Source organism: Macaca thibetana, chromosome 9 (assembly GCF_024542745.1).
Source record: "Macaca thibetana thibetana isolate TM-01 chromosome 9, ASM2454274v1, whole genome shotgun sequence".
NCBI lineage: Eukaryota > Metazoa > Chordata > Mammalia > Primates > Cercopithecidae > Macaca > Macaca thibetana.
The window spans coordinates 26,049,062-26,075,872 of NC_065586.1; the positions used below are offsets into that span (position 1 = coordinate 26,049,062).

Genomic DNA, 26,811 nt, shown 5'->3' on the forward strand with positions numbered 1-26,811 from the left:
AATGTGAAACTGATGCTAATTTGTGACTCTCTTTCTACCGAAAAACATTCTCATCATCTCATAGGGCTGGGCTGGAGGGGGTTTTCAGAGCTCATTTAAAGCCATCCTGCATCTTCTTGAACACTTGACCCTAACCATCCTGCATGGGTAAGCTCTTAAAAGTGAGTCCTGCCTTTGAAGCTGCAGGTGAAGAGGTAACACGATTCCCATCGCTAGTTCCTTCTGGGCTCTAGACCTCAGACATTATTTTCAATTCATCATTTAGTGTAGCTTCCTTCTGGCTTCAGGCCAGGCCACATACTTTCTTGGTCTTTTCAGATTTTACAATCACACTGTCTCCACCAGGTCCAGAAATAGATCTCCAGAGGCAGAAGAAAGAAAACTACCAAGTAATTTCTCAAATGCCTTTTCTCCGGCTAGACAGCATCAATCTTGGCATGGAGGCTTCTTTCCTCAATTGCTTGGCTGGCAGGGAGAAAGGATAATGGAGGGGCTGCTGTGTTGACTCAGTGAGGAGAGGGAGGCCATGGGTCAAGACAGACACTGCTTCGGGTGTTCTCTCTTCACGCGTTTTGAGAGGTTTCCAAGGCCCAAGACTCCTGGAAAATCAAATGAGAGCCTTATAGAACTTGTGCCTCAGTGCCTGAGACACAGAGAGCTCTGCATAAATATCAACCAACTTTAAGAAATGACAACCTTGGCCGGGTGGAGTGGCTCACGCCTGTAATCCCAGCAGTTCGGGAAACTGAGGCAGGAGGATTACTTGAGGTCAGGAGTTTGAGACCAGCCTGGCCAACATGGTGAAAGCCCATCTCTACTGAAAATACAAAAATTAGCCAGGTGTGGTGGTGGGTGCCTGTAATCCCAGCTACTTGGGAGGCTGAGGCAGGAGAATCACTGGAACCCAGAAGGCGGAGGTTGCAGTAAACCGAGATCACGCCACTGCCCTCCAGCCTGGGCGACAGAGTGAGTGAGGCTCCATCAGAAAAAATAAAAAGACAAAAAAGCCCCACCTTGTTTTACAGATGAAAACACCAAGCCCCAGAGGTGGGGGATACTTTGCCCAGGGTGTCACAGCCAGTCAATGGCAGAGCCAGATTCGAAGCCTCGATAATTTCTCAATAATACCAGCACTACTCTTTATAAACTCTTTTTTGCACTCAGTGTATTTTATTGAATTGAAAATTAATTCCTTTGATGTGTAATCTAAGCATAGGCTCTGGATTCAGACAAACATGGGCTGAAATATTTGGTTTTATCATGTACTACCTGTGTGACACTGGACAAGTTACTTAATCTTGCTATGCCTCAGTTTTCTGATCTGGGAAAGGAAAGTCATATTAATGCTCCTCTCATAGGACTGTTGGGATACTATCACTGAAGAGATTAGCATAGTGGCCAGCCCAACACTGCTCTTTCAACTATTGGGTTGGATGTCCTGCACGCCTCTCTCTGGCTAGCTGCTCTAAATTCATTTGTAGCATCCTTTCTTAAATCCCATTTTCCTCATTTCCCCATGTTGGTTATTCTTTTTTTTTTTTTTTTTTTTTTTTTTTTTTGAGATGGAGTCTCTCTCTGTTACCCAGGCTGGAGTGCAGTGTTGCCATCTTGGCTCACTGCAATCTCCGCCTCCCTGGTTCAAGCGATTCTCCTGTCTCAGCCTCCTGAGTAGCTGGGACTACAGGAGCCTGCCACCACGCCTGGCTAATTTTTTGTATTTTTAGTAGAGACAGGGTTTCACTATGTTGGCCAGGCTGGTCTCGAACTCCTGACCTCAGGTGATCCACCCACCTTGGCCTTCCAAAGTTCTGGGATTACAGGCGTGAGCCACCACAAGTGGCCCCGCATTGGTTATTCTCGTGCTAATTTCCTGCTACTGAACCAGGTCACGTTACTATCCCTTCTTCGAATCGGAGCACTGAGTTTGTAACTTGGCATGTTTAGAGCCATAGGGATGGGAACGACATAGCGAGACTCTGTGGCCTTCTGCATCCAACCAGAAACGTTCACATATTCATGAAGGGAAGAGTCATTTTGTTTTCTAAATGACCCTTCACTCTCTGTTGCACCCCACCAAAGCTACCCATCTCTTTTCTAACCACCAACACAGACTAGAGCTTTACTTAGCTGATGAGGAGGGCAACTTATTACATTTTTCTGGTTGTTTGAATCAACTGTTTTCTTGTAAAACTTGAATAAGACCAAATTAAACAACTAGTCTTTCTGTGGCAAGTGTTTAAGAGTTCCAAGATTACTTTTCTCTAAAACATAGAATCACAAAATCTCAGAATTGAAAGTGATCTTAAAGATCCTTTGGTTCAATACATCCTTTGCTGGAATCTCACCCCCTTCCCCAAATCTTCAGTCATACAAAGGCTTGGCAAAAATTAACTTGATGAGTTTTAGGTTCTCTCTTGAAAGTAGGTTTAGAAGTAAACAAAGATCCCAGCTCAATAATTCACATCTCCAGCTCTGAATCCTTTGAAAGCCTAAACTATGAGCTCAATTCCAAATTCCTCTTACTTCTTGTGTGGCACAAGCTCTTCCAGAAATAGCTTCCACGAAACAGCATAACCTCATCTAGGAAAAATATTCTTCATAATCACAACAGACAGTGGATCTTTAGGCACATCACCATAACTAATTCACTCCACTCTTCACACGCCAAGCCTGGCCCACGCCCACATCCCCCGGAACCAATTGCCAATGTTCTGCCGAGGCCCCTTGTGACTTTGATCCACTTCTGTGGGGAGGTAATTCTCAAAATTGCTTTATTTTAGTTTATTATTTTATTTTAGAGACAGGATTTCACCCTGTTACCCAGGCTGGAGTACAGTGGCATAATCGTGGCTCACTGAAGCTTCAAACTCCTGGGCTCAAACAATCCTCCTGCCTCAGCCTCCCGAGTAGCTGGGCCTACAGGGGCCTACAGGCCACCACGTCTTTAGAAAGATGGCTTTCTTTTATCTTTTTTTGAGATGGAGTCTCGCTCTTGTCATCCAGGCTGGAGTGCAATGGCGCAATCCCAACTTACTGCAACCTCCGCCTCCCAGGATCAAGTGATGCTCCTGCCTCAGTCTCCCAAGTAGCTGGGATTACAGGCGCCCACCACCACATCCAGCTAAGTTTTGTATCTTTAGTAGAGACAGGGTTTCACCATGTTGGCCAGCCTGGGTTAGAACTTTTGACCACAGGTGATCCCCCTGCCTCGGCCTCTCAAAGTGCTGGAATTACAGGCGTGAGCCACTGCGCCAGGCCAGAAATATGACTTTCACATATCATTATTGGAGAGGCTTTTAGTTTCAAAAATAGATCTCCTTTAAAACTTTCTTTTAAACAGTGACCTGTTCGGAAACAGGGCTGTTTGGGCAATTTGGAAACAGATGACTTCCACAAAATGTATTGCTCCCCCTTAGTCAGAATTGACAGTGAGTGAAATTGTGGAATACATCCATTTACCTTCAGCTCCCCTGCTCCACTGCTGCATTCCTGCCTCCTTCTCACCGTAGGGTCCTCATCACTCCCGTGTTATTTTCTTCTCTATTCAGTCTATCCAAACCTCTTCTCAGGAAAGAACCCGAAAGCCATGCTGAGATGTAAGCGCTAGGTAAGACCTCTCTATTGCCTCTCCTGGGGATACTCCTATTGCACTCGGAGAGGCAAAGGCGTGAGATGGTGAGACACAACTCAGCCACTGTGCAGAGAGATGCTTCCTTTATTCCTTCCTTCCTTTAGTGCTGCAGGTGCCAGGCATTGCTTCTGGCGGGGGGAGAGAGCAGTGGACAGAACATACCCAGTGCCTGCTTTCAGCAAGTGTCCTTTGTACTGGGGAAGAAAGGGGTGGGAAAGGGCTTCTGAAATCCCATTCACGCCAGATGACGGATGCTCCCTTGTTCCCAGTGCCAGGTCAAAAGTGACTGAACAGACTTACTGTTCTCCAGGTTAGTGATAAAGCTCATGAGCTTTGGAATTGATGAAATGGTGACAGGCCCTGCTCTGCTACCTCCCAGGGTGTGACCCTTCATCTCCTCCTCATCTGCAAAATGGGGTGATGATACCCAGCTCCTGTAGTTGTGGGGTGGATGAAGCAAGATGATACGTGGGAAGGGTAGTATGCACCGCGCATGGCTCCAGTGAGCCCCTCACAGATGACACTGTCGTTAGAAGGATCTGAGCCCAGCCAGCAGGTGAGACGGAGGCAGCAGGGAGAGTGGAGTCGGGGCCAGTGATTTCCTTAAGAGGGATGTGCCCTTCCTCCCAAAGTGCCAGAGCAACACTCAAGGATCCACAGCCTTGGGAGAGTCTACATCCTAGACTGCTACTTGTAAAATTTTGAGATTTCCCTACATACATATATTTATTTTAAGAAATAAAGTGAATTAGCCAGGCGCGGTGGTTCATGCCTGTAATCCCAGCACTTTGGGAGGCCGAAGCGGGCAGATCACCTGAGGTCAGGAGTTCGAGATCAGCCTGGCCAACATGGTGAGACCCCCATCTCTACTAAAAATACAAAAATTAGCAGGGTGTGATGGTGGCGCCTGTAATCCCAGTTACTCGGGAGGCTGAGGCAGGAGCATCTCTTGAACCTGGGAAGCAAAGGTTGCAGTGAGCTGAGATCACACCACCGCACTTCAGGGTGAAAGGACGAGACTCCATCTCAAACACACACACACACATACACACACAAACACACACACAGAAGAAAGAAAGGGATTGACTTGCATTTTGTTTGAAGATTTCAAAATGCCACTCGAGGTAAGGAGGGAGATCTGAGGACAGTATCACATTAGGTAGGAGGATGGGAGGATAGGAAGGGCTAGCCTTTTTGGGGATAGCCCAAAAAATTATATGTAAGCCACCTCACATGCCACAGCTACACTTCTCACATCAATTCTGCCAAGAGAGGATTTCATCATTGCACCTAAGCAAATCATGGCTCAGGATGAGAAAGTAATTTGCCTAAATAGAAGCAGATGTCAAACCCTCATCATTGTGCCTCAGATCACCTCTTTCCATTACACACTTTCATTCACTCTTTGTGATCCACAAATCATAGAAATCACTGTTGTCCACAGAGTGATGAAAATGACTGAAGACATACTCAGTACCGATGTTCACATTTGTCACTGAAGATCATTCTTGGATCTCTTGTCATGTTAAACTTAACCTGGTACACATCATTCCTTTTATTTGACACTTACTTAGGGTACAAGCACACAATGGGGCCACCTTGATCTACTAGTCAGAACTGAGTGTGACTAATAAGATAGCAGCTTCTCAGATGTGCCTGTGTACAGATCCACATCACCTGCGAATCACACAGAGTCTCTAAAAATGTGTCTGGGTGGTCACCTCCCCTCCAGATCATCATAATTAGAAGCCAATGAGGTGGTCTCCCAGAGCACAAGTTTCTTTGTAAATCTGACGCTTTAGCAAGAGAATGTTCTTTTGGGCCAGTTGGCAAGCAGAAGTAAGGACAGAGGTGACCAGTCTTTCTAAGGAAGCTATAGCTATCATTTCCCTCAAATCTTAGGGTGTAAGGAGCCAGCAAATGGAGGTGTCAGAAGGGTGTGAAGGAGGAGGAGAAGATCAGAACTGCAATTGCTGAGGGATTGGGCGTGGGGGTCATGAAGCATGAGGAAGGGTCAAATAGGCAGATTCCAGCTCATTGATAGGCTGGGCTTCAAGATCTACTTATTGGGGACAATATGTAATGATCCCCATTCACTTAAGTTCATTGTTCTGAGGCGGGTGCCAAGAAGACCCCTGGTCTTGCTTTTAGAATGGGCCTTAGATTCGAGGCATTGGGGTCCACGGAGTCCACCAGAGCCACACTTCAACATTGGTCTTCGTGGCCAGATAGTTATGGCAATAAATAGTGACATTTCTCTGGACTTGTTCTCTGAGCATGTGGTCAACAGATTCAACAAATATTTGTCAACTATACGCTATGACAAAGTTTTCGCCCTGATGCAGCCTGCTGTGTTCTTGTAGTGGACACGCAGTGAACTAGTATTTGCAATAATGTCAAGTGGTGATGAGATTAGGGTGGTAGTCAGCTACTTTACAAGATGGTCATAAAAATAGCTCTGTGTGGAGGTGATATGTGAGCAGAGACCTACATTGAATGAGGGAGGGAGCCATGTAAGTATTCGAAGGAAGGTTTTCCGTGAAAATGAACTGCAAGGGCAAAGGCTCAGAGGCAAGAAGAAGTTTAGCAAGCTCACGGAAGACCAGGAAGGCCAGCACACCAGGTAGACAGAGCGAGGGGAACGAAGACAGAGGATAAGTAGGGGAGATCACCAGGCACTAAGGACTGTCTTAATAATCTGTGTCCTCCGAGCCCAGCAGAGGCTTGTCCCTGAAACCCTGTGATCTGTTAGGCAGTCGAATCTCAGTCTCAGTTAAATATTTGGATGAAATCAGCAATGGCTTGAAATAATTGATACAGCTTTCCAGATGTCTTGTCCCAATTCTTTCTGTCTTTCTTTCTTTTTTTATACTTTTAAGTTCTAGGGTACATGTGCACAACGTGCAGGTTTGTTACATATGTATACATGTGCCATGTTGGTGTGCTGCACCCATTAGCTCGTCATTTACATTAGGTATATCTCCTAATGCTATCCCTCCCCCCTACGCCCTCCCCACAATAGGACCCAGTGTGTGATGTTCCCCTTCCTGTGTCCAAGTGATCTCATTGTTCAGTTCCCACCTATGAGTGAGAACATGTGGTGTTTGGTTTTCTGTTCTTGCGATAGTTTGCTGAGAATGATGGTTTCCAGCTGCATCCATGTCCCTACAAAAGACACGAACTCATCCTTTTTTATGGCTGCATAGCATTCCATGGTGAATATGTGCCACATTTTCTTAATCCAGTCTGTCACTGATGGACATTTGGCCTGATTCCAAGTCTTTGCTATTGTGAATAGTGCCACACTAAACATACGTGTGCATGTGTCTTTATAGCAGCGTGACTTATAATCCTTTGGGTATATACCCAGTAATGGGATGGCTGGGTCAAATGGTATTTCTAGTTCTAGATCCTTGAGGAATCACCACACTGTTTTCCATAATGGTTGAACTAGTTTACAGTCCCACCAACAGTGTAAAAGTGTTCCTATTTCTCCACATCCTCTCCAGCACCTGTTGTTTCCTGATTTTTTAATGATTGCCATTCTAACTGGTGTGAGATGGTATCTCATTGTGGTTTTGATTTGCATTTCTCTGATGGCCAGTGATGATGAGCATTTTTTCATGTGTCTATTGGCTGTATGAGTGTCTTCTTTTGAGAAGTGTCTGTTCATATCCTTTGCCCACTTTTTGATGGGGTTGTGTTTTCCTTGTAAATTTGATTGAGTTGAGTTATTTATAGGTTCTGGATATTAGCCCTTTATCAGATGAGTAGATTGCAAAAATTTTCTCCCATTCTGTAGGTTGCCTGTTCACTCTGATGGTAGTTTCTTTTGCTGTGCAGAAGCTCTTTAGTTTAACTAGATCCCATTTGTCAATTGTGGCTTTTGTTGCCATTGCTTTTGGTGTTTTAGACATGAAGTCCTTGCCCCTGCCTATGTCCTGAATGGTATTACCTAGGTTTTCTTCTAGGGTTTTAGGTCTAACATTTAAGTCTCTAATCCATCTTGAATTAATTTTTGTGTAAGGAGTAAGGAAAGGATCCAGTTTCAGCTTTCTACTTATGGCTAGCCAATTTTCCCAGCACCATTTATTAAATAGGGTATCCTTTCGCCATTGCTTGTTTTTGTCAGGTTTGTCAAAGATCAGATGGCTGTAGATGTGTGGTATTATTTCTGAGGGCTCTGTTCTGTTCCATTGGTCTATATCTCTGTTTTGGTACCAGTACCATGCTGTTTTGGTTACTGTAGCCTTGTAGTATAGTTTGAAGTCAGGTAGCATGATGCCTCCAGCTTTGTTCTTTTGGCTTAGGATTGTCTTGGCAATGTGGGGTCTTTTTTGGTTCCATATGAACTTTAAAGCAGTTTTTTCCAATTCTGTGAAGAAAATCATTGGTAGCTTAATGGGAATGGCATTGAATCTATAAATTACCTTGGGCAGTATGGCCATTTTCACAATATTGATTTTTCCTATCCATGAGCATAGTATGTTCTTCCATTTGTTTGTGTCCTCTTTTATTTCACTGAGCAGTGGTTTGTAGTTCTCCTTGAAGAGGTCCTTTACATCCCTTGTAAGTTGGATTCCTAGGTATTTTATTCTCTTTGAAGCTATTGTGAATGGAAGTTCATTCATGATTTGGCTCTCTGTCTGTTACTGGTGTATAAGAATGCTTGTGATTTTTGCACATTGATTTTGTATCCTGAGACTTTGCTGAAGTTGCTTGTCAGCTTAAGGAGATTTTGGGCTGAGACAATGGGGTTTTCTAAATATACAATCATGTTATCTGCAAACAGGGACAATTTGACTTCTTTTCCTAACTGAATACCCTTGATTTCTTTCTCTTGCCTGATTGCCTTAGCCAGAACTTCCAACACTACGTTGAATAGGAGTGGTGAGAGAGGGCATCCCTGTCTTGTGCCAGTTTTCAAAGGGAATGCTTCTAGTTTTTGCCCATTCAGTATGATATTGGCTGTGAGTTTGTCATAAATAGCTCTTATTATTTTGAGATACGTTCCATCAATACCGAATTTATTGAGCGTTTTTAGCATGAAGGGCTGTTGAATTTTGTCAAAGGCCTTTTCTGCATCTATTAAGATAATCATGTGGTTTTTGTCTTTGGTTCTGTTTATATGCTGGATTACATTTATTGATTTGCTTATGTTGAACCAGCCTTGCATCCCAGGGTATGAAGCCCACTTGATCATGGTGGATAAGCTTTTTGATGTGCTGCTGGATTCGGTTTGCCAGTATTTTATTAAGGATTTTTGATCGCTGTTCATCAGGGATATTGGTCTAAAATTCTCTTTTTTTGTTGTATCTCTGTCAGGCTTTGGTATCAGGATGATGTTGGCCTCGTAAAATGAGTTAGGGAGGATTCCCTCTTTTTCTATTGATTGAAATAGTTTCAGAAGGAATGGTAGCAACTCCTCCTTGTACCTCTGGTAGAATGCGGCTGTGAATCCGTCTGGTCCTGGACTTTTTTTGGTTGGTAGGCTATTAATTATTGCCTCAATTTCAGAGGCTGTTATTGGTCTATTCAGGGATTCAACTTCTTCCTGGTTTAGTCTTGGGAGAGTGTAAGTGTCCAGGAATTTATCCATTTCTTCTAGGTTTTCTAGTTTATTTGTGTAGAGGTGTTTATAGTATTCTCTAATGGTAGTTTGTATTTCTGTGGGGTCGGTGGTGATATCCCCTTTATCATTTTTTGTTGCGTCTATTTGATTCTTCTCTCTTTTCTTCTTTATTAGTCTTGCTAGTGGTCCATCAATTTTGTTGATCTTTTCAAAAAACCAGCTCCTGGATTCACTGATTTTTTGGAGGGTTTTTTGTGTTTCTATCTCCTTCAGTTCTGCTCTGATCTTAGTTATTTCTTGCCTTCTGCTAGCTTTTGAATATGTTTGCTCTTGCTTCTCTAGTTCTTTTATTTGTGATGTTAGGGTGTCAATTTTAGATCTTTCCTGCTTTCTCTTGTGGGCATTTAGTGCTATAAATTTCCCTCTACCCACTGTTTTAAATGTGTCCCAGAGATTCTGGTATGTTGTATCTTTGTTCTCATTGGTTTCAAAGAACATCTTTCTGCCTTCATTTCATTATGTATCCAGAAGTCATTCAGAAGCAGGTTGTTCAGTTTCCACGTAGTTGAGCAGTTTTGATTGAGTTTCTTAGTCCTGAGCACGTTATCTTTTTCTCCAAGTTTCCTCTGTGTGCACGTGTATGCATGTGCATGAGTGTGCACACACATGTATTTTTAGGTGGAAGTACCAAAAACTGAAGTGTATTGAGGTATTTTGGAAAACTCTATAAACAGCTTCCTTGTGCTGAGGGGAAGAGGGCCTTTTGGTCCTTTGATGATGTTATCTTCTGAGGTGTAGTTTGTGTCCTCACTTCTCTGGATGGTCTGCTAGTATGTGCTGCTGACAGATGTAGTTGCCAAATTCAGCATTCTTTGCTAAAACATCTCCCCTCAATTCTTGTTGGCCTTGCAGATAACTGTTGAATCACTGGTTCAATTTTTTTTTTTTCTTTTTTGAGACGGAGTCTCTCTGTGTCGCCCAGGCTGGAGTGCAGTGGCACAATCTCAGCTCACCGCAACCTCTGCCTCCCTATTCATGCTCTTCTCCTGCCTCAGCCTCCCAACAGGTGCCCACCACCACGCCCGGCTAATTTTTTGTATTTTTGGTAGAGACGGGGTTTCACCGTGTTAGCCAGGATGGTCTCGATCTTCTGACCTCGTGATCCACCCACCAAAGCATAAGTTGCCATCTCTCATTTATTAGGATGACTATTATCAAAAAACAGAAAATTATGATTGTTGGCCTCGGCCTCCCAAAGTGCTGGGATTACAGGCGTGAGCCGCCACGCCCGGCCACTGGTTCAATTTTTATATTTGTTTCCAGAGAACCCTCTAGGTTCTCTCTAAACACTTGCTTTCCAGTCTCCTCAGAATGCAGGTGGTTGTTCTTCAGACACTCTGATTCATCAACAAGTAGTTCCATTCAACGTGGTGCCAAGGAATAAAAATGACTGTCCACATGTGGCCTTGCCGGCCCAGAGAAACGTGCCCTTTAAGCTATCTTCACTGTTTCTCCCTCATTAGGTAGATTGCTTTTTCCTCTCAAGTTTCTTCCTCTCCATGGGTCCCTTGCTATTTGTGAATAACATTAAGCTATTTCTCTGCTCCCTTTCCTCAAAATATAAACAGACTCGATGTTTGCTACGTAATTTTCTTTTTCATGCCTCATCTCACCTTTATTCCCCGTCTTTAAGCTTTCTATTTGGGCATGTGTTTTTCTTTAAATCTGCAGCATTTGGTACCATGATCAATTATCCTGGGTAATTGCTCCTCATTTAAGAACCCCTATTCTTTCTCATTAAAGACTAGACAAGAATAAGTCCTCCCATTGACCAGGTGCACCAGATCTCTTACTTATCCCCAATTCGCCTTTTTGCAGTTTAGTGCTTAAGAGCTCATTCACAGAGGGTAATTTGAGTGGCTTGCACTTACTTAGTCAGGGCAGCTGGTTGTTCTGTTCTGTTCCCTCCTGGCTGTAAGAGACTTAGCTTGCCTCTGAGCTCCTCCTCTTCAGGGTCACCCAGGGCTCTGCTAAATGCACAAAAAAATAACACTTTTTTTTTTTTTTTTTTTTGGTGGGGGAGGTCATGAATCTTTATAAACCTTGATCTAATTAAGCTTTCTCCTCTAGTTCCCAGGTATCTCGGTAATGACTGTCCACTTTGTCATTCTGAGGTTGTAAAAGGAGGCTAATGGCCCTGTCTCATTGCTTCTAGCTGCACTGGGCTTGTCAAACTCCACAGCTCCAGGTCTCCTTGATTGGTCATCATTATTTGCTGCTGTTCTAAATGTGATTTCTTCTTGGTGATTAGACATACCCCCTTAAAATATGTGTGTTAAGAGCTCCTGCGCTGTGTGTTTGAGAATTCAGATGAGTACAAAAGTGGGCATTCGAAGAGAAAGGACCCTCTCAGGATCCGTAACTTAAAATTCCAGTCAGCAGCCTTTGGAGATGTAAATTGAGGAAGCAGCTCTCCTTTTGGACAGCTTAATGATCTGTAGTTAATAGTAAGAGGCTGATGGGCAGATGCAGTACAGCTGGGCTTAGGTTAGCCTTTCTCAGCAATCCAAATGGCACAGTGATTGCAACCATTGAGACACACAATCCGACTCGGAATCAATAACCAAAGGCACAAAGACTTTGGCGGTGGCTTGGCAGTGTGGCCTGTTCTGTACACGCAGACAAGTCATTCTGCCCCAGCCAGCAATTGATGCCTCTTTTTCAAAGCCTGACTCAGGCTTGGCAGTTGCCTGTGCAACAAATAGCCCCTCCAGCAACTCTGGAATAAAGAGTGCTAGATTTAGGGTCACTTGTCCTCCTACCTGAGTGTACTCAGTTTCACTGAATCTGGGAGAAACTGAGTGTAACTTCTTGGTAACATATAAGCCTGAGAGCCATACAATACATAGTTGCTGGGGGTGGTTGATGTATTCTTAAGCCTTGTATGTAAAATTGGCTTAGAGTTACTGTGTATCGGGTTACCGGATCCATTTACAATTTCCAGCATCTTTCTAGCATCCCTCAAAAATCCCAAAAATAACAAATACTAAATAAACAACGCTATTCAAAATGGGCAAAGCACTTGAATAGACATTTCTCCAGAGGAGATGTACAAATGGCCACTAAGCACATGATGCTAAGCACAAGATGTTCAACATCACTGATCATTAGGGAAATGCAAATCTGAAGCATAATGAGTTGCCATCTCTCATTCATTAGGATGACTATTACCAAAAAACAGGAAATTATGATGGTTGGTGAGGATGTGGAGAAACTGCAAACCTCATCCACTGAGAGTGGGGATGTAAAATGGTACAGCCACGATGGAGCGCTATATGAATGTTCCTCGAAAAGTTAAAAATAGAAGTGTTGTATGATCTAGCAATTCCACTTGTAGGTATCTCCTCAAAGCAATTGAAAGCAGAGTCTTGAAGAGGCAGTTGTACCCCCATATGTCACAGTAGCATTATTCCACAATAGCCAAAAGGTAGAAGCAGCCTGTTTCTATAAATGGATGAATGGCTAAACAAAATGTGGTACGTACATATAACAGAATGTCATTCAGCCTTAAAAAGGAAGGAAATTCTCACACGTGTTACAACATGGGTGAACCTTGAGGACATTATACTAAGTTAAATAAACCAGTCACAAAAAGTCAAATGCTGTATGTTCCACTTATGTGAGGTACTTAGAGTAGTTAAATTCAGAGACAGAAAACGGAATGGTGGTTTTCAGGGGCTGGGGGTGGGGAGAATGAGGAGTTGTTTAATGGGCATGGAATTTTAGTTTTGCAAGATGAAAAGAGTTCTGAAGATGGATGGAGGTGATGGTTTGCACAACACTGTGAATATACTTGAGGCCACTGAAATATACACTTAAAAATGGTTAATAAGGCTGGGTGCGGTGGCTCATGCCTGTAATCCCAGCACTTCGGGAGGTCGAGGCAGGTGGATCACCTGAGGTCAGGAGTTTGAAACCAGCCTGGCCAACATGGTGAAACCCCATTTCCACTAAAAATATCAAAAATTAGCCAGGCATGGTGGCAGGCACCTGTAAACCCAGCTACTTGAGAGGCTGAGGCAGGAGAATCACTGGAACCCGGGAGGCAGGGGTTGCAGTGAGCTGAGATTGCACCATTGCACGCCAGCCTGAGTGACAAAAGCAAAACTCCATCTCAAAAAAAGTTAATAATGCACAGTGGTGCCTGTCAGTGCTGGGGTTGGGGGTGTGGGGGGAGGCAGAGCATTGGGAAAAATAGCTAATGCATGCTGGGCTTAATATCTAGGCGATGGGTGATAGGTGCAGCACACCATCATGGCACACGTTTACCTATGTGACAAACCTGCACATCCTGCACATGTACCCTGGAACTTAAAATAAAAATAAAAATAAATAAATAAAAATGGTTAAGATGGCATTTAAGTTATATTGTTTCACCACTTTTTTTTTTTTTTTTTTTTTTTTGAGACGGAGTTTCACTCTTGTCTCCCAGGTTGGAGTGCAATGGCGCGATCTTGGCTCACTGCAACCTCCGTCTCCCGGGTTCAAGTGATTCTCCTGCCTCAGCGTCCTGAGTAGTTGGAATTACAGGCGCCTGCCACCACACCCAGCTAATTTTTTTTTTTTTTTTTTTTTTTTTTTGTCCTATAGCGACAGGGTTTCACTATGTTGGCCAGGCTGGTCTCATACTCCTGACCTTGTGATCTGCCCGCCTTAGCCTCCCAAAGTGCTGGGATTACAGGCGTGAGTCACCACACCCGGTTGTTTCACCACAATTTTTAAAAAAGCACAAGTGAAGGATGCCATCTTCTCTCAGCAGCCCAGGCTTTGGAGGAACAGACTAGAAATAAAAGGAGAAAAGGAAAACAGAAAACAAACAGCCAATGGAATGGATCTTGTTTTTATATGGAACTAATTGCAAACATATATATATTTTTTACAGAGTCATTTTTCTCTCAAGAAGGGAGCTGCAGCCTTAGGGATTGGAACAGACAGCGTGATTCTGATTAAATGTGATGAGAGGTAAGCGTGTATGGGCAACTCTTGTTGGTGAGCAATTTGCAGATTTCACATAAGTAGTGCCTTTTGGTCTGAAAATAGTAGAGGACCATGGGGCAGCAAGTCCACCTCCCTCCCAGCCTCTGCCGGCCTTTGTTTCCTTTTAACATGGGCTCCTGCTTCTATTGCTCAGATGTGCTTCCTTGATGCCATGGAGCCTTCCACAGCCCTTGACTGAATCAAAACCTGTGTTAAATCAATCAAAATATTCTACACCAAGAAAGTGCAGAAAGACATTCATCACCTGGGCACGTTAGCAACAGCAGGCACTTTGAGCACTGATTTATGGAGGTGTCATCACTTTGGGCACCATAGATTGTGTAAGCTTGATGGGGTGACTATAGGAGGGGGCGCAGTTTAGGGAGCAGGAAGTAAATATTGCACCAGTAACTCAACAACTGGAACCAAAGGACTCAGGGAAAATCCCTGTCTTAATTGACACCTGAACTTCATAGGGACTCTGGGATTCAGTACGGTGCTTTGTGGGGGAGATTTTAGAATGTCCACGTAAAGTATCACTGGCCTATAGGCCTGAAACCTACTAAAAATTAGATTCAGTCTCTAAAGTTTTATTAAGAATTTTCATTAAATTTAAAGGAAGCCACTTAATTGGCCATTTATTTATTTATTTGTATTTATTAGTCAGATGTGTACTGATTGCCCACCATGTCACTAGGCTCTAGAAGAGCATAATACGTGATCCTGGTTCCCTGCCAGGATGTGAGCTAGGTGGGAAGAGGCGGTGTCGTCAGAAGGAGATAGTTACAGGGTTGAACTGCATGGCACGAAGTACATGTTTGAACTTTGAGAAGGCATCGAAAGCTTCATGCAACAGGCAGGAATTGAGCTGGATTTTTTTAAATTAAGAGTGAGTTGGACAAGTGGAGGGAAAGGCAAGGGCAGGTACAGAAGATTGAATACCAGCAGCAAAGCTGTTACAGGAAAGGGGTCCCGATCCACATCCCAAGAGAGGGTTCTTAGATCTCGCGCAAGAAAGAATTCAGGGCGAGTCCATAGAGTAAAGTGAAAGCAAGTTTATTAGGGAAGTAAAGGATTAAAAGAATGGCTACTCCATAGACACAGTAGCCTGGAGGCTGCTGGTTGCCCATTTTTATGGTTATTTCTTGATGATATGCTAAACCAGGGGTGGATTATTCATGTCTCCCCTTTTTAGACCATATAGAGTACCTTCCTGACATTGCCATGACATTTGTAAACTGTCATGGTGCTGGTGAGAGTGTAGCAGTGAGGAGGATGACCAGAAGTCACTCTTGGGGCCATCTTGGTTTTGGTGGGTTTTGGCAAGGTCTTTATGACCTGTATCTTGTGCTGACCTCCCATCTCATCCTGTGACTTAGAATGCCTTAACCGTCTGGGAATGCAGCCCAATAGGTCTGAGCCTCATTTTCCCCAGCTCCTATTCAAGATGGAGTTACTCTTGTTCACTTGCCTCTGAGAAAGCCATAGAAGGAGGAATGAGCACCTTGTGGGGTCCAGAAGCCAAGCCTTAGCAGAGGCATGGGGGAGGGGCAGCCATGGCAAATACGGTTGCTCACGTGGAATTCAGAAAGCTCTAAAAATCCCACTGGGTGTGGTGGCTGACATCTGTAATCCCAGCACTTTGGGAGGCTGAGGCGGGTGGATAACCTGAGGTCAGGAGTTCAAGACCAGCCTGGCCAACATGGTGAAACCCTGTCTCTACTAAAAATACAAAAATTTGCCAGGCGTGGTGGAGTGCGCCTGTGGTCCTAGCTACTCAGGAGGCTGACACAGGAGAATCCCTTGAACCCAGGAGGCGGAGGTTGCAGTGAGCCAAGATCATGTCTCTGCACTCCAGCCTGGGCGACAAAGCAAGACTCCATCTCAAAAAAAGAAAAAGGAACAGAAAAAAGAAAGAAAGCAAGCTCTAAAAATAGCCATGTTTACCTCTGTTAGCGAACCAAACTGAGGTTCACTTGCCAACAGCAGTGACACCAAACATCCACATGGAGGTTTGCAGCAGGAGAAAGGAGGACATTTATTTGCACCGCCTTTTTTTTTTTTTAAGACGGAGTCTCACTTTATCGCCCAGGCTGGAGTGCAGTGGCGTGATCGCAGCTCACTGCAAGCTCTGCCTCCCAGGTTCACGCCATTCTGCTTCAGCCTTCCGAGTGGCTGGGACTACAGGCGCCAGCCACCGTGACCGGCAATTTTTTGCTGTTGTTGTTGCTGTTGTATTTTTTAGTAGAGACAGGGTTTCACCATGTTAGGCAGGATGGTCTGGGTCTCCTGACCTCGTGATCCGCCCGCCTCGGCCTCTCAAAGTGCTGGGATTACAGGCGGGAGCCACCGCGCCCGGCCTCATCTTTCTTTTTCTAACTAGACATGATAACATGAGTATTTTTCCACATAATTACAAACACAAACACAGTTAACTGTATAAGATTTTAGATGTGACTATGTCAGAAAGCATTACGGTACATTTAGAGAGCTGGCTTTGGAGCTGAATTATTTAAATTCCAATCTCAGCTCCAGCACTAGTCTGGGCAAATGCCTCTCTGTGCTTCAGTTTCTTTTTCTGAAAAAACAAAGAAGTAATGACACCTGCTTCATAGGATTGTCATGAAGATTCAATGTATTGACAAACGTAAAATGCTAAAAACAATCCAACAATGGGGTAAGTCCAAAATATCAGTCCCCTGCTAATACGTCTTTCTATTTCTCATGTTACTGTTACAAATAACCTTTGTATCCTTCAGTGAACGTCATTGTGCGTCCATGGCTTCTCCATTTATGACAATTTCTTTGTATTCTTACTAATTAAAATCCTATGAATGTTTTTAAAGAAATGGATGCATCACATTAGCCTGGCAAAACATGTCATCAATTTGTTCTCCTAGCAGCCGTGTATGAGAGTATGTTGGAAAAAAGTTTTAACTGTGCTATTAGGTAGATGGCATCTTTGACTCTATATTCATAATTCACATCATCTCTGTGACATGAGTTTAAGACTGAGAGCCTGGCCCTAATGGTCTAAGTGACATTGAAGTGTTTGGGCTCAGGAGCTGAGGAGAAAGCCTTGGACAGTCATTTGTAGCCACCATTGGGGTCAGAATCAATTAAAACACTCTTGGCAGCCATTTTCTTTTTATTATCACATCCTTGTAAAAGTCAGATGTACAGTTCAGAACATCATGTAAGGCTGACAAGGTGACAGTGTTCGTGCTTGTTTCCCGCAATATGCTTTGTAAAGTTCATTCAGCTTTCCCAAAACACAAGCCTGGGCCTGCTCTCTATGGCTTTCATTTCTTGTAGTTACCCTTTCCTACCACACATTAGTCTATCAGTGGCTGGGTGATGGCTTTTATCATGTTCTACAGACAGTTGAAGGTTCACAACTGAAAAGAAATGTCCCAGTGAAAGAGAATAGTCTGTGTCTTTCTAGCAATAAGCCCAATGCTGCATGTGGAGGAAGATCCTGTGAGGTACATTTTTTTTTTCTTTCTTTTTGAGACAAGGTCTCACTCTGTCACCCAGTTTGGAGTGCAGTGGTGCAATCTCAGCTCACCACAACCTCTGCCCCCCAGTTCAAGAGAGTCTCCTCCCTCAGCCTCCCAAGTAGCTGGAATTACAGGCGTGTGCCCCCACACCCAGCTAATTTTTGTATTTTTAGTAGAGACAGGGTCTCACTGTGTCACCATGTTGGCCAGGCTGGTCTTGAACTCCTGACCTCAGGTGATCCACTCGCCTTGGCCTCCCAATGTTCTGGGATTACAGGCGTGAGCCACCATGCCTGACCTGGTTCCCCTTCTTTTTTTTTTTTTTTTTTTTTTTTTTTTGAGACGGAGTCTTGCTTTTGTTGCCCAGGCTGCTGGAGTGCAATGGCACAACCTTGGCTCATTGCAACCTCTGTCTCCCGGGTTCAAGCGATTCTCCTGTCTCAGACTCCTGAGTAGCTGGGATTACAGGCATGTACCACCAAGCCCAGCTAATTTTGTATTTTTAGTAGAGATGGGGTTTCTCCATGTTGGTCAGGCTGGTCTCGAACTCCCGACCTCAGGTGATCCACCCGCCTCAGCCTCCCAAAGTGCTGGGATTACAGGCATGAGCCACTGTGCCCCACCAACCCTTTCTTATTTAGCAGTCACAGGGGCTAACTTTGGGTGACAGTTCAAAGTGAAACACGGTTCTCAGTTAAAATAAAACAAACAAACAAAGTTATAGTAAATATTTGTTTGGACTAGGTTCTTTTATAGTTGAAAATTAAGCATTTTAATTTTATTAAATATACTCTTAAAGATGGAGTAAGATAAGGTAATGTAAAACTTCAGTTCTCGCGGCTTTCATTTTGATGTGAAGTATTATAACTAAACAGGAATATTCTATTTTGTAAAAATTACTTATTAAATTCAAAAGAGGAAAATGTGTTAGGTGAATACATGATTTCCTAAGTTATAGCTTGAGGTTTTCTTTCCTTGTTATCAAAAAGTTGAATATTCAGTGATGAGGTTCATGAATTTTTATTCATGTCATTCATATTTGTAAAATTTGAATTAGTGGAATCTAGATTTGTGATGTGTAGCTATAGCTAAGAATAGAGAAGAAAAGTGTGTTAATATAGAGAGGAAGATAAACATTAGTGAAGGAAAACAGAGCTATATTTCAGAATCTGCTTGGGCCACTGAGCAAAAAGATGTTTCCCAAATATCCAGTCAAGGGAAGAGGAGAGAAAATTTCTATTGTACAGATAATTTGGAAAAATGGGGAGTTCCTATATGATGGACGTGGGAGCCCTGTGAACTCCATCTTTTGGCTGCAGGCAGTGGCCTTGATTGGAACATAATGGCAGACATGGTGGACGTAGTCCAGTCTAGCGTGAGAGGAGCACAGGAGGGGAAGCACCATGATAGAGAAAGTACTGGCTGTTACTGATTCCCATCCAGCTCAGCAACTAGCGGAAGGATTATGGAAGTCATCCAGATAAAAAGAAGAGGCAAAAATGTCCCAGGCAGATGCCATAGCACATTCTAAACCAGGTCCCCAACCTTTTTGGCACCAGGGACAGGTCTCATGGAAGACAATTTTTCCACAGACAGGGCTGTGAGGGGTGGGGGTGGCAGATGACTTCAGGATGAAACTGTTCCACCTCAGATCATCATCAGGCATTAGTTAGATTCTTTTTCTTTTCTTTTTCTTTTTTTTTTTTTTTTTTTTTTTTTTTTTTTTTTTTGAGACGGAGTCTCACTCTGTCACCCAGGCTGGAGTGCACTGGCATGATCTTGGCTCACTGCAGCCTCTGCCTCCCAGGTTCCAGCGATTCTCCTGCCTCAGTCTCCTGGGTAGTTGGGTTTACAGACCCCCGCCACCATGCCCGGCTAATTTTTGAATTTTTGGTGGAGATGGGGTTTCATCATGTTGGCCAGGCTGGTCTTGAACTCCTGACCTCAAGTGATCTGCCCGCCTCGACATCCCAAAACATTCATTACGATTCTCATAAGAAGCACACAACCTAGATTCCTCACATCTGCAGTTCACAGTAGGGTTCCTGCTCCTATGAGAATCTAATGTCACTACCGATCTGACAGGAGACAGGGCTGAGGCGGGAATGCTGGCTCAGGGCTCACCTCCTGCTATGTGACCGGTACCTAACAGGTCACCATTAGTACTGGTCCATGGCCTGGGGATGGGGGACCCCTATTCTAAACCATGGATGTGAGAGAGAACCTGGCTTGTTCAAGGAACTGAAAAGAAGAAAGGACTTGGTTAGAATGTCCTTGTCATGTGGGCCTTATGAGCCATGTTAAGCTATTTGGATTTCTCATTAAAAGACAAGGGACCTCACTGAAGGGTTTTGAGCAGGGGAACGACAGCATATTTTTGTGTTAGAAAGAGTATTTTAAATGCAGAGTGAATGGGATGAGAGACTGGAAGTTGGTAAATGCTGTAGTCATATGAATGGGAGATGGTGAATTGTGGGCTGACCAGATGCAGAGCAATGGAGAGGGAGTGCTGGAGTGAATAGGAAGTGTTGGCTGATTGGTGAGCAGGTTGAGACAGGAGGCAAGGATGAATGTCAGGCTTCTGGCTTGCCAGCTAAGTCCAGGCGGTGCTATTCTCTGAGATAAGGGACCCTGTCTGAGGTGAACAGTTCAGATTGGGAGATACTGAGTTTGAAGAGGTTATGAGACACCCAAGTGAGAGTGTCTGGTAGGCAGGTGGAAGTATGGGCCTGGAGCTCAGGAGGTACACTAGGGAGGCCGTGCAGAAGGCGGCCTGGGAAGGAACTCTCAAGATCATCCACACTTCAGGGACAGGCAGAGTAAGAGCAGCCTGCAAAGGAGATTGAGGAGGAGCGGCCAGAGTTGTCAGAGAATCAGAAATCAGGGCCACGAGGGCCATGAGAGTGTTTCCAGAGAAAGGAGTGGTCAGCAGAATCAAATGCTACAACAGGTGAAATGAGGGCCAACAACTGCCCATCAGCATGACTTCTGAGGAGGTGGCTGATGGCAAGGGCAGTTTCAGTGGAGGGATGAGGGCAGAAGGCAATTTGCAGTGGGTTGGGGTGAGTGGTAGATGAGAAAAGGGAGAACTAATACAGACAAAGTCCAGGAGGTGGAGTCGTGAAGGGGAGGAGGCAGGGCTGAAGCTGGAGGGTAGTTTTGAATCCGGGGTGGCTTGTGGCTTTGTTGTTTAAAGGAGATGGGCTTATTGCCCATTTCACTATGAGGTGGAGGACCTGCTAGAGAGGAAATGTGAATTATGGAAGGAAAAAAAAAAGAAGAAGGAAGAGACGGAGGGAGGGAGGGAGGAAGGAAGGAAGAAAGGAAGGAAAAAATAGCATAGGTTTAATTTTCCTTGTTGAGTTTCCTAGTCTTTTGGCTAAAAATTATGTAGAATCTTCCCCTGAGAAGCTCACACAAACTCTGAAATTATTTCAAATCCTAAAATTGGAAGGAAACACAGAGGAGAAAGCAATAGGAGCGTGATGTGTGATGGCAGGTGCAAGAAGGACTGGGGAGGAGTGGGGAGGAAGGAGGGGAGGGGCCAGCCTGGGCTTAGCCTATGTTGACAAGCTGCTAATGACTTTCAAATCAGACACCCTTAGAGTTGGAAATGTGCTCAGACCTTAGCTTGTCCAACTTTTTTTTTTTTACATTGTATTATTAAAATAATTTCAAATTTAAAGGAAAATTGCAAGAATAGTAAAAAGAATGCTCATATACCTTACACTCAGATTCACCAGTTATGAACAATCTGACACATTTGCTTTCTCTTTCTCTCAAGATAAACTGTATATAAACCCAATATTACATATTGAGTGTAATATTACATATATTAATTATATTATTTATATATATTATATATATATATAGAGAGAGAGAGAACCATTTGCAAGCTCCTTGCAGACATCAGGCTGTTTTACTTAATATCTCAATGTATGTTTCCTAAAAACAAGGATATTCACTTACACAATCACAGGCCAATTATGAAAATCAGGAAATCTGACGTAGATAGAGTACTATTATTAAATGTAAATACCTTATTCGTTTCTTCAGTTGTCCCAATAGTATCCATTATAGCTGTTTTTTCCCAGTCCGGGATCACACATGGCATTTAGTCGTCATGTCTCTTTGGTCACCTTTAATCTGCAACGTTTCCTCTGCCTTCCTTTGTCTCTCATGACATTGATGTTTTTGATGAGTAGAGACCATTTAGTTTGCAGGTGATTTGGATTTGTCTGGTTGTTTTCCCATGATTAGATTCAAGTGATGCATTTGGCTCAGGACTTTCAGGAGGTGAAGCTTGGCTTGCTTGAGTGCATCTCATCTGGAGGTTCGTCCCATTATCAGTAATATCAACTTTGATTTTTTGGTGAAGGCAGCGTCTGCCAGGTCACTCCACTATGAAATGACTATTTTCTCCTTTGCAGTTAATAAGTATCTTGCAGGGGATGCTTTGTGTCTACATAAATACCCCGTTGCTTCTGAAATGTTCACCCACTAGTTTAGCATCTACTGATGATTTTTCGCTGAATTATTGTTGTGATGGTTACAGAACAGTAATTTTCTAACTCCGTCATTTCTTCTGTATTTATTAGTCCTTTCATTCCACTGTAGAGAAGAGATTTTGTCTTTTTGTTCTCTCTCCCCACCCCCTTGCTCTCTCTCATTTATTATCAGTATGAACTCAAAAGTATTTTTAGAAATTAATATGCTCGGCTGGGTGCGGTGGCTCGGCTGGGTGGGAGGCTGAGGCTGAGGCAGGAGCATAGCTTGAACCCGGGAGGCAGAGCTTGCAGTGAGCTGAGATCGTGCCACTGCACTCCAGCCTGGGAGACAGAGGGAGACTCCGTCTCTTTTTTTACGTCTCTTTTTGTAATTGTAATTTTTATTTTATTTATTTGTTTACTTTTTGAGACGGAGTCTCACTCTTGTTGCCCAGGCTGGAGTTCAGTGGCGCGATCTCCGCTCACTGCAATTTCCACCTCCTGGGTTCAAGTAATTCTCCTGTCTCCGCCTCCCGAGTAGCTGGGATTACAGGTGCCTGTCACCACGCCTGGCTAATTTTTTTGTATTTTTTTTTTCAGTAGAGACGGGGGTTTCACTGTGTTGGCCAGGCTGGTCTCGAACTCCTGATGTCAGGTGATTCCCCCCGCCCCCCTGTCCCGACCTCAGCTTCCCAAAGTTCTGGGATTACAGGAGTGCGCCACCGCGCCCCGCCGACTCCACCTCAAAAAAAGAAAAAACAAATTGATATGCTCTAGCACCTTCTTCCACTCGTTCTCCCTGCTCTCTTCCATTTCTCCTTCTCTTTCTCCTCCCTTCAGGGCTCCCCTTACATTATCTAAATTACTCGTAATTTGTTTTAAAACCTTACAGAAAATAAATCTGACCAAGACGCATGATACCTAGTGTCAGAGGACTACAAGAGTCACCGGCTTTCCTAGCTCCCATGTAGTACAAGAATTCTGTTAGTCATTTTGATTAATGCTTTTATGCCACAAATTAGCTACTAGTGCTTTTATATACATTTTAGCCTTTCTTTTAAACGTTATCACTCCAGCTTTATAAATTACAGTTAGACTACACTTCCCTGAGCTTTTTAGTACCACACTGTATCATACAATTGATTTAAACAATTCGAAGTATAAATAACCTGGGGTCATTATACTCTTTTATTAAATTAGCTGGATTGTAGCCAGTGCCTGAAGGTGGTTAGGGACGCTAATTAACTCTTTCAGGTCCTTGGGGAGCTGTTCAGTACATTGTAGCGGGCTAGACTTCACAGAGACACCGAATAAATTATTCCTGAGCAGGACTGTGGGAAGCCCTCTGAGTGGCGTATTTCCTGTGGGTGTAGATGCAGAGAACTCAGGGATGCTAGTCCTGTGTGTACTTCATTCTGCCCTGTCTCAGGAAGGACTATAATAACAGCTGGCACTGATTGAGAGGCACAGTTCTAGCCACTTTACAAAATTGACCTAATTAATTCATTTAATTAGAGACACAAAACAGTATATTCTTGCACATTTATCTGGTGCTGACATAGTTTGTGAAGTGATTCCACACACACAGTTTTAAACAGTATGGCAAGTTTTCTTTCATAGCCTGTCACAGGGAATATGTCTAAGGTCACATGACTTGTAAGTGAAGAGTCAGGGTGTGGAGTCAGAAGAGAACCCTTAGTGTTCACGCGTTTAAACAGAGCTCCTTTTTTTATTGTGATAAAATACACATAACATAAAATTTCCGATCTGAGCCATTTTTAAGTGTGCATTTCAGTGGTATGAAATACACATACTGTTGTGCAACCATCATCAATATTCATCTCCAGAACTCTTGTCACGTTGCAAAACTGAAATTCCGTGCTCATTTAACACTAACTCCCCACCACACCCTCCCTACTATCCCCAGGAGACGCCCACTACACTGTCTCTACGAATTTTACTACTCCAGGTACTTCACTTACATGAACAGAACCATACAGGATTCAACTTTTTGTAACTTGTCTATTTCACAATGTTCTCAAGGTTCATCCATGTTGTAGCATGTGTCAGAATTTCCTTCCTTTTTAAGGCTGAATAATATTCCGTTGTATGTGTAGATCACATTTTGTTTATCCGTTCATCCATTTATGCATACTTACTTGCGTTGCTTCCACTTTTTTTTTTTTTTTTTTTTTTTTTTGAGACAGAATCTCACTCTGTCACCGAGGCTGGAGTGCAATGGTGTACTGTTGGCTCACTGCAACTTCTGCCTCCCAGGTTCAAGCGAATCTCCTGCCTCGGCCTCTTGAGTAGCTGGGCCTACAGGTGCACACCACCACGCCTGGCTAATTTTTATATTTTTAGTAGAGACGGGGTTTCACCATATTGGTTAGGCTGGTCTGAAACTCCTGACCTCAGGTGTTCCACCCACCTCAGCCTTCCAAAGTGCTGGGATTACAGGCATGAGCCACTACGCCCAGTGTTACTTCCGCCATTGACTAATAGGAATAATGCTGCAATGAATATGGGGTGAAAAATTACATCTTCGAGACTCTGCTTTCAGTTGTTTTGGAGTAGATACCTAACAGTTGAATTGCTGGATCACATGGTAATTCTATCTTTAATCTGTTGAGGAACCATCACACTTTTTTCCGCAACTGTTATATCATTTTACATTCCTGCCAGCAGTGCCCAGAGTTGCAATTTCTCCACATCCTCACCGACACTTGTTATTTTTGGGACTTTTGGTTCGTTTGCTTGTTTTTCATAGCAGCCATCCTTATGGGTATGCAGTGGTATTTCACTGTGGTTTTCGTTTGCATTTCCCTGATGATTAGTGCTGTTGAGGATTTTTTTTCATGTGCTTAGTGCTTAGTGGACATTTGTATGCTTTTTTTGGAGAAATGTTTACTCAGGTCTTTTGGATTCATTTTGTTATTTTTGTTGTTGAGTTTTAGGACTTCTTTATTCTAGATATTAATCCTTTATCAGATATATAATTTGCAAATATTTTCTCCCATTCTGTGAGTTTCCTTCTTACTCTGTTGATAGTATCTTTTGTTGTACAAGTTTGTAATGTTCATGAAGTCAGAGTTTTCTATTTTTTTTCTTTTGTTGCCTGAACCTTTGGTGTGATCTCCAAGAAATCATTGCCAAATCCAATGTTATGAATGTTTTGTCCTATGTTTTCTTCTAAGAGTTTTATAGTTTTAGTTCTTACATTTAGATCTCTGATCTATTTTGAGTTAATTTATATTGTGTTATATAAGAGATGGCTGCTTTGTAAAAATAATAATGACAACACAATTCTCCTATTTCAGAAGCCACACATATTCATTGTAGAAAAATAAGCAAATAAAAGAACCTATAGTCTCTCATAATGTTTGATGCATGTAGTTTAAAATATATTTACATATATCTTAACATAAAAGAAACTATAAGTAATTACTGATTAGAAATTTGTTTTTTACATAACAAATATTATGGACAATTTGCATGCCTTAGAAATTCTTCAACACAATTCTCATTCACTAATAATCTACTGTTTAGAATTTGTATTCCTTAACAAATCTGTTGTTGAACATTAAGTTGTTTTAAACTTTTACTATTAAAAAATGCTGTTATAAACATTATTGCAGCTAAATATTTGCACATATCCTTGTATTATTTTCTTAAAATAACTTCTGTCTGGGTGTAGTGGCTCACCCCCGTAATCCCAGCACTTTGGAGGGCCAAGGTGGGCGGATCACCTGAGGTCAGGAGTTTGAGACCAGCCTGACCAACATGGTGAAGCCATGTCTCTACTAAAAATAAAAAATTGGCTAGGTGTGATGGCACATGGCTTATTCCCGGCTACTCGGGAGGCTGAGGCAGGAGAATCACTGGAACCCCACAGGTGAAGGTTGCAGTGAGCCAAGATCGCGCCACTGCACTCCAGCGTGGGCGACAGAGCAAGATTCCATCTCAAAAACAAAACCAAAAAAGAAACCAAAAAAACTTCCCAGATGTAGAATTTCTGAGCCCAGGACTGTGTCTATGCTGAGTTATGATACTTGCTGTCATGTTGCCTTCAGAAAAGACTCAGCCAGTTTACACTCCCACAGTACTACAAAGGGGTGCCTACCCACTATGTCCTCACTCATGCTAGGAATTAAAACCTTAAGTGATGTGTGTCAATCTGATGGATGGAGCTTTTTTATTATTCATGTTTTTATTTACATTTTGATAATTAGCAAACCTGAGTATTTGTTTTATTTTTGTGGGTCATAGTTGGTATATATGTTTATGGGGTACATGAGATGTTTTGACAGACACAGGCATGCAACGTGAAATAAGCAAGTCATGGAGAATAGGGTATCCATCCCCTCAAGCATTTATCCTTGCAAAGTTGAGTACTTTATACTTATCAGTTATAGTCCGAAAAGAAAAAGAAAACAAAGCTCTCTTTTGTCCTGTGTGTTGCAAATGTTTTCTAAAATGTGTCATCTGCTTTTTGATTTAATTTGTTGTATTTTTTAAAATGTTTCAATTTATAGTAGTCAGAGTGATCATCAATTACTTATTTTTTACCTTTAATGTCTTTAG

At 43.0% G+C, this 26,811-nt stretch overlaps 1 protein-coding gene across 1 annotated transcript in view; it reads left to right on the forward strand.

Moving 5' to 3' along the window:
- The window catches only part of GAD2 (glutamate decarboxylase 2), an 86,656-nt gene that overhangs the window by 16,792 nt on the left and 43,053 nt on the right, over positions 1-26,811 (forward strand). Inside the window, exon 8 of the mRNA XM_050804512.1 lies at positions 14,146-14,225. Coding sequence (XP_050660469.1) covers positions 14,146-14,225 — 80 coding nt within the window. The remainder of the gene's footprint in view (positions 1-14,145; positions 14,226-26,811) is intronic.